This window comes from Idiotropiscis lumnitzeri, chromosome 1 (genome assembly GCF_059441095.1).
Source record: "Idiotropiscis lumnitzeri isolate Australia: NSW breed Sydney's pygmy pipehorse chromosome 1, RoL_Ilum_1.0, whole genome shotgun sequence".
NCBI classification, from domain to species: domain Eukaryota; kingdom Metazoa; phylum Chordata; class Actinopteri; order Syngnathiformes; family Syngnathidae; genus Idiotropiscis; species Idiotropiscis lumnitzeri.
Genome location: NC_142391.1, coordinates 7,427,685 through 7,433,916, shown reverse-complemented (window position 1 = coordinate 7,433,916; position 6,232 = coordinate 7,427,685). Strand labels below are relative to the sequence as shown.

At 41.0% G+C, this 6,232-nt stretch overlaps 1 protein-coding gene across 1 annotated transcript; it reads left to right on the top strand.

The window, feature by feature from the left end:
- Nucleotides 1–174: 174 nt before the first annotated feature.
- Nucleotides 175–5,632, top strand: spata7 (spermatogenesis associated 7). The gene is made up of 12 exons (XM_088314102.1): nucleotides 175–400; nucleotides 685–747; nucleotides 838–927; nucleotides 1,029–1,076; nucleotides 1,169–1,272; nucleotides 1,456–1,913; nucleotides 1,987–2,032; nucleotides 2,720–2,826; nucleotides 2,892–2,930; nucleotides 3,017–3,094; nucleotides 3,530–3,587; nucleotides 3,711–5,632. The coding sequence occupies exons 1-12, from the start codon at nucleotides 370–372 to the stop codon at nucleotides 4,287–4,289; spliced, it is 1,701 nt and encodes a 566-aa protein (XP_088170228.1). The 5' UTR covers nucleotides 175–369; the 3' UTR covers nucleotides 4,290–5,632.
- Nucleotides 5,633–6,232: the final 600 nt, after the last annotated feature.

Sequence of the window (6,232 nt, the reverse complement as noted above, 5' to 3'; positions counted from 1 at the left end):
AAGTGTGTATGTGAAGTGAAGTATCTGACCCTACGTCAATTGTCGACGCTATCCAACATCGCGTTTCAACAAAGTGTTTAAAATCGTAGAAACGTTCGACAATTTGCGTCCGACGTCACCCGGCTTAAACTTCCGGCTTCATTGTAATTCGTTTGCGCATGCGTGAGTCACAGAGTGACGTCATCACTCTTAGCAACCGGCATGGCGACGGTGAAGCTTTGCAATCCTCCGCTACTGGCAAAAGAAGCTAGCTTCAAGTTGTCATTATGCAGTGCCTCGCCTTGATTAAAATGTTGACAATAAGCAGCGTTGTACTTTCCAGATGCACTGAAGTTTGGACGTTTCTTTTTGGGAATTGTTCTGGTGAAAATGGGATACGTTGACATGGACTCGAAAAGAAGTACGTAACGGTGTTTAGCATTAGCATTAGCTTTGTGTGTTGGACAAATGTACTTTTTGGATAATTTTTATCATGTATATGCTTGTTGAATAGAATACACGAACATATAGGCACATAAAATCAATAGTACACCTCAAATGCAAAATAATACGTGCCATGCATTCGTTGGGGATTAGTAAAACAAATGAAAGCAAGCTTTGTAGAAAATAGATGGATAGCTAGTACTGTATTTATATTGAGTCCTATTAGTATTAATTCATTTTTATCCATGTTCTTATTTTTAGGGAGTGTCTTATCTGGTCCTGGGTCCAGCCTTAACATTAGAGGGCACGCATTGAAAAGTAGCCGTAAGTATTGATATGATTGACAGTATTTACATTGACATTACTATTTGAAGACATTGATTTTGAGAGCTGTTACTCTTATTTCTTTTTCAGCATTTTATCCTCACTCCTCCAGTAAGTGGGCCCAGGCTATGATTAAAGATCACATGATGTCTCACTACAAAAGAATTTATTCAGCTAAAGGTGAGCTTTTAGAAATAGTCACACTGCATCATGGTGAAAGTAAGATATTGTATCTCTGGCTGGCTGTGAAATAATTTACATTTCCTTGTGTTTATTTGCAGCTGTTGTCGACACCTCAGTACCCAAAAGCCTTTCGCAGAGTGTGAAGTGTAAGTAACACGTTCCCGTTTTAACTCTTAACACCTACATCGAGTGTATACTAACAAAGGAGATATTCTGAAATGGTTCCGTGTGTAAACAGACAGCGACCGGATGAGACAGGAGCGTTTAAAGAAAGGCGGTCGTCCCCAGTCAGCACATTCGCTCTCACACAGGAACAGCAGAGTCTCATGTTACTCGGCACCAGTAAGCCACTTGAATACTGATACATGTAATTGTAATTTTTGTTTTTTTTGTTTTTTTGGTAACTGTGAGATGAGGGGGCCCAAAGACAAACCGGCAACTTTTCCGGATGTCATGTCCTCATGGTCTTTCGCTGTTTGCAGCAGGGTTCGGCCCAATTACCATGTTTTTTATTTTATTTTTCAGAGTCGATGTTCCATGCACTCTGAATGCAGGCCCTACCTGTGCTCAAGAAATTCCATGCACTCCAGCCCGGGATTTAGCAGCTCCTTTCACGCAAAGGAAGTTCCCTCTTCTTCAACTAAAGCTACCTCTAAGAATCATCATCATCATCAACGCCCACATTCTGCCGCAGAACTGAAGTTTCGAAGCCAGGAGCCAGCGTCCCTTGGGCGGCCACCGGCGAGTTACCTTTGCTCCTCGGGCGAACCAAATTTCCTCAAGGCCTTCCGCGATCCTGTGCAAAAGACATACAGCGGCGACTTGCTGGAGAAACATTCGCAGCGCTTCACCCAAGACAAACCTTTCACGCCTAAAATGCTGAAGTCGGAAAAGAGCTCGTACCTGTCTAGTTATCGCTACTACAGAGCGCCGCAAGGCACCAATCCGGTTCTGGATAGCTACGACTTTAAATTGGAGAAACGGTACTTCCCACAATGTCAACCTCAATTATGTCTAAAGATTGATTCATATTGTTGTTTTACCTCCTTCGTATAGAGCCAAAACTGTGCAGCACACACAGGAGTTGGATGAGCCACCTCAGGTAATTTTGCAATTGAAATCTTTGAACATGACTAGAGATTTAAGATCAAGTAAATGCATAAAGTGGATTTTAAAAGTCGACACACCCATGTTTTAATGTCAGGTTGTTGTTTAAAAAAATGACTCCAAGATAAATCATTAAAAAAAAATCCCCATTGATGTGACCTATAAGATGTGCATTGTAATTTAAAAGAATATAAACATTTGAGACCGTAAAAGTAAAAATAAATGATGTGATTTTTCAAAAGTTTGCACACCCTTTTATAACTGCGGATTTGGCTGTCTTCATCATTAATCAAATTCAAATTCATGTTAAATAGACCCCAAAAAAACTTTCAATTGGAAAAAGCCGACTAGAACATCTTAACTTTATTTGGAGTTAATCAGAGGCACAATAAATGTTGGCAGATGTCAGCTGACGGCCCTTTAATAAGACTTTCAACATGATTGGTTAATTCTGAGCACAGCCACATCCCTCATTATAACAGAATGTGAACCCTTGTGCAAACACAGTTTGATTTTAGTTTACTCCTCGAAAAAAAACAAATAATTGAGTTTTACAGATCATAGGTCACATATATAGTAGAACAGAAACATTGTGGTCTCTTTTGTAAATCACAAAAATGACATTTAAACAGTGTTGTGTAGACTTACATAAGACAATATTGAATATTTCTCTTTGCACCAGGATCTCAATAAAGATCAGCAGTTGGTTGAAGACGAGCACACCGGCACATATTCAAAACAACAAGCAAACAAAAACCGAGACTATGATCCTTTCGATTATTCCACCAGGTATAAAAAGTGGACAAAATGACACATTACTCTATGCACTTTATTAAATGGATAATTTCTTCTAGGTTCTCCGTCGAGGGGGGAAACATGTCCACAAACGCAGAGTAAGTGTGTCTCCATCACCCAAATCTATCAAATCAATTGTATATTTCGAATATTTTTGAAAGAACAATAATCTTTTTTTTGACAGGGACGAGGAATTAATGTACCTTGAATTTATTAACGATGTGACGGAAGACATCTTGTCGAGAGGATCAGTCTCTGACAGGTAAAGTTTCCTGATCTGTGGTCGTCTTCATATTTCAATATCTTGTGAGATCTTAGACTGAGCTTAAAAACTGGAAATATGTACAGATATGTGGGGGGGATTACTTAATTTTTTGTTACTCGTACCTTAAGTATGTTTGGGAATTTCATTTGCGACGGGCTGTAATCCAAAACCTACCATGTGGACTACTTATTTTTGTTTTGATTTAAAAAACTTTGGTGTATGGATATAGGAGTCTCATTATAAAAAAAAGGAAACTTTGACTGATAGACAGTGAGGTGCGGGTTCGTGACGGGGAAACCTAGGCTTTGACGTCATGCGTTTTTCAGACGGGGAGCACTTTTTCGTTATTGGGTTAATAACCACTTTAGGTTGGCTCGCGTACGTGACGCTAACAGACTGCAGGATATACTCTATGTCCGTGTCTCCTTCAAGGGTCCTCAACCGGGTCATACAGAGACATATCGATGTGAATCTGCATCGTCTGGATGAAGTGAGTATACATGGGGTGCAAGGTGGGGAACCTGGTTGTGATTTATAGTAACAGAAATGTAGTATAATCCTTTGGAAAAAAACAAAACGTCAAGGAAAGGTTTCAAGGTCTTTGTTGTTTTAGGCTAAAATGCGCCACCTCCTGGCCATCCTGCGCAACAACCTAGACGAGCCTTCCACGCCGTCCTCTTACAGCGAGGAGCTTGGGAAAAAAGACCTGCTCGATTCCCTTCTGGTAATGCCCGAATCGCCCCTGGAGCGGGTGAAACCCGAAGAGGACAACAACCTCTTTAGTTACGTGAGCAAACGCAACAAATCTCCTGAGCCCACGTTGAGCTCCACGCCGCTTTGGTCTGCTGAAAGAAGTTCACCGCTGATACCGATTGAAAAGCCGGAGGATAAGGTGGACAATCGGGAAGAAGCCGCAGGTGAGCAGGTTAGCAATATTGACGAAAAGGATGAAGAGGACTACCAACCGGTCGTGACGGAGCGGGAAGAGGCGGATGTTGATGCCAGACATGAGGACTTCCTAAAAGACCGAGTTGAGTCACACGCTGATGGAAAATCCAAAGAGCTTGACGACCTGGAAACAAGATTTTCAGAGTCGCTGCGTGTCGATAAAGCCACTAGAGGTGACAACTTGGACTCTTCCAGTGAGCACCAGACAAATACATTGGCTTCTGTCAGCGACGACGACTTCTGAACGTTGCATACGCTGAACTTAAAAGCTTCTAGAACCCAGAAATGACAGGATTGTGTAGAAATTGTGATTTTACACAGCAATCGGGTTATCTGACAATTAGATGTTGTCGAATGGGGGCAATGAAATCCATCCACCATTTTCTATAGAGGGTATCTTGTTTAGGGTCACATGGAGCACCTGGGGGGGGGGGTCACCAGTCCATCACACGGCACATATAGACACAAACGACCATTTTGTACTTACATTCGCACCGTCAGTGGGTGGGAACTGAACCCATGCCGCTTGGATCGAAGTCAGACAGGTGTTTCACTGCAGTGATTTTTCAGCTTTGAACAAAGGCAGGTTGGTGACCAAGTAAGTGTAAACAAGGAAATTACATGTCACACCAGATGCTGGTTCCGGTGCATATCTAATTCATGTATCTGACTGCAGAATGCTGTGTCACTCTGTGAAAATGTAGTTGTAGCCACATAGCCATCCTAAAATAATGGCGTATCTTTTTTTTTTTTTTATTCAGAAAACACTAAAAATGTAACTTTCCTGAATTCAAGTAAACTTCTCTATTTATTTTTTTTGCACTGATCGTGAATCTGCCCTTGGTTATTTTCTACCAAATCAGGTTTTCATAATATACTAGCAATAATATACGTGATACGGTATGAATTAAGGGTTAAATTCAGCAAAAGGTGGATGTTTTTCCTGTAAATTACAACTCATTGTAAAATCCAACGTTTTATAGGTCACACCTCAAAAACCTATTGTGCTAGAAAAAAAAAAGTAAATACGTATTTTTTTTAGTAAGTGTCAAAAATAAATTTAGGGACACTTAAAGCCATCCGTGATTACTATTTGCTATGTGATATTTTTGCATGAGCTGTCCATGTGAGAATGTAGACAATTTTAGCAAGGTGGCCAGCATCTTGACGAGATTTTTAGATTAAGGCAAAAAAAAAAAAACTGCGACATTTTTTTAGCAATCAAAGAATAGGATTGCTGGCGGGCATGTTGTGAAAAATACGTGCTTTCAACAGAATAACGCAGAGGTGTCGAGTGTGAAACGTCACGACCTGGACCTGACCTTCCAATACAGTGTTGCCCTGTTTTTTTTGTTTATCGTTTTATTATCGTCTGTTTTGTGCTGAAAACATCTATTCGGTTTTCTGCTCTGTTTATCGTTTTATTATCGTCTGTTATGTGCTAAAAACATCTATTCGGTTTTCTGCTCTTTCCAAAAAAACTTCAAATGCCACAAGATGGTGCCAAAGCTCTGAAGAATAGGAAAGCCGTTCTTTGGCGCCACCTTGTGGCATCTATAGACAGTCATCTTTATTTGGGTAAGGATGTTATGAGTTACTGTTTATGGGGGCGGGGCTTTTTTTATTCGCTGGGGGGTCACTTAAGGCCCTTCCACACAGCTGCTGTTACGACCTCGAAAGGGACGATACTGATGGTGTGATTTTATTTCGAAGGAAATATGGCGGAAAATTCCTCGCTTGAACGGACTATGAAAAGTCATAATGAAGTCACGTGTTTGGTACATTTTACACAGGCTTTTTTGTATGTTTGTGGTTTATGTTGTTGCGTTAAATCAGTTGTGCCGGCTAAGTTTTTTTACGGATTTAGTGAGTCATCACAAAGTGTAATTTTCAATAAATATTTCAAGAATCTAATTTATTTGCACGACCTATGATTGGGCGTGAAAAGAATTGGACTGCCGGGGTTATTATGCAAACAAACGCCGGATTTCTTGCACAATGCGATATTTAGCGTGCGCGATAAGTGCTGTCAGCCGAGGTGGAAGGTAAACATGGAGGTCAGCGGCCAACCGGTCCAGGCAGCTGTCCCATTTGGCGAATTCTCACCACTCGGCATTCCAGCTGTCTGAGGTCACGGCTCTCCCGACATTCTCCGTGTATCCTTCCGCGACAGTGCCACAAATGTAT

Coding starts and splice junctions, on each gene's coding strand:
- spata7 (XM_088314102.1), top strand. CDS start 370: ATGGGATACGTTGACATGGACTCGAAAAGAA. Junction 1,914..1,986: donor GACTTTAAATTGGAGAAACG/GTACTTCCCACA, acceptor TCCTTCGTATAG/AGCCAAAACTGTGCAGCACA. Junction 2,931..3,016: donor AACATGTCCACAAACGCAGA/GTAAGTGTGTCT, acceptor TTTTTTTGACAG/GGACGAGGAATTAATGTACC.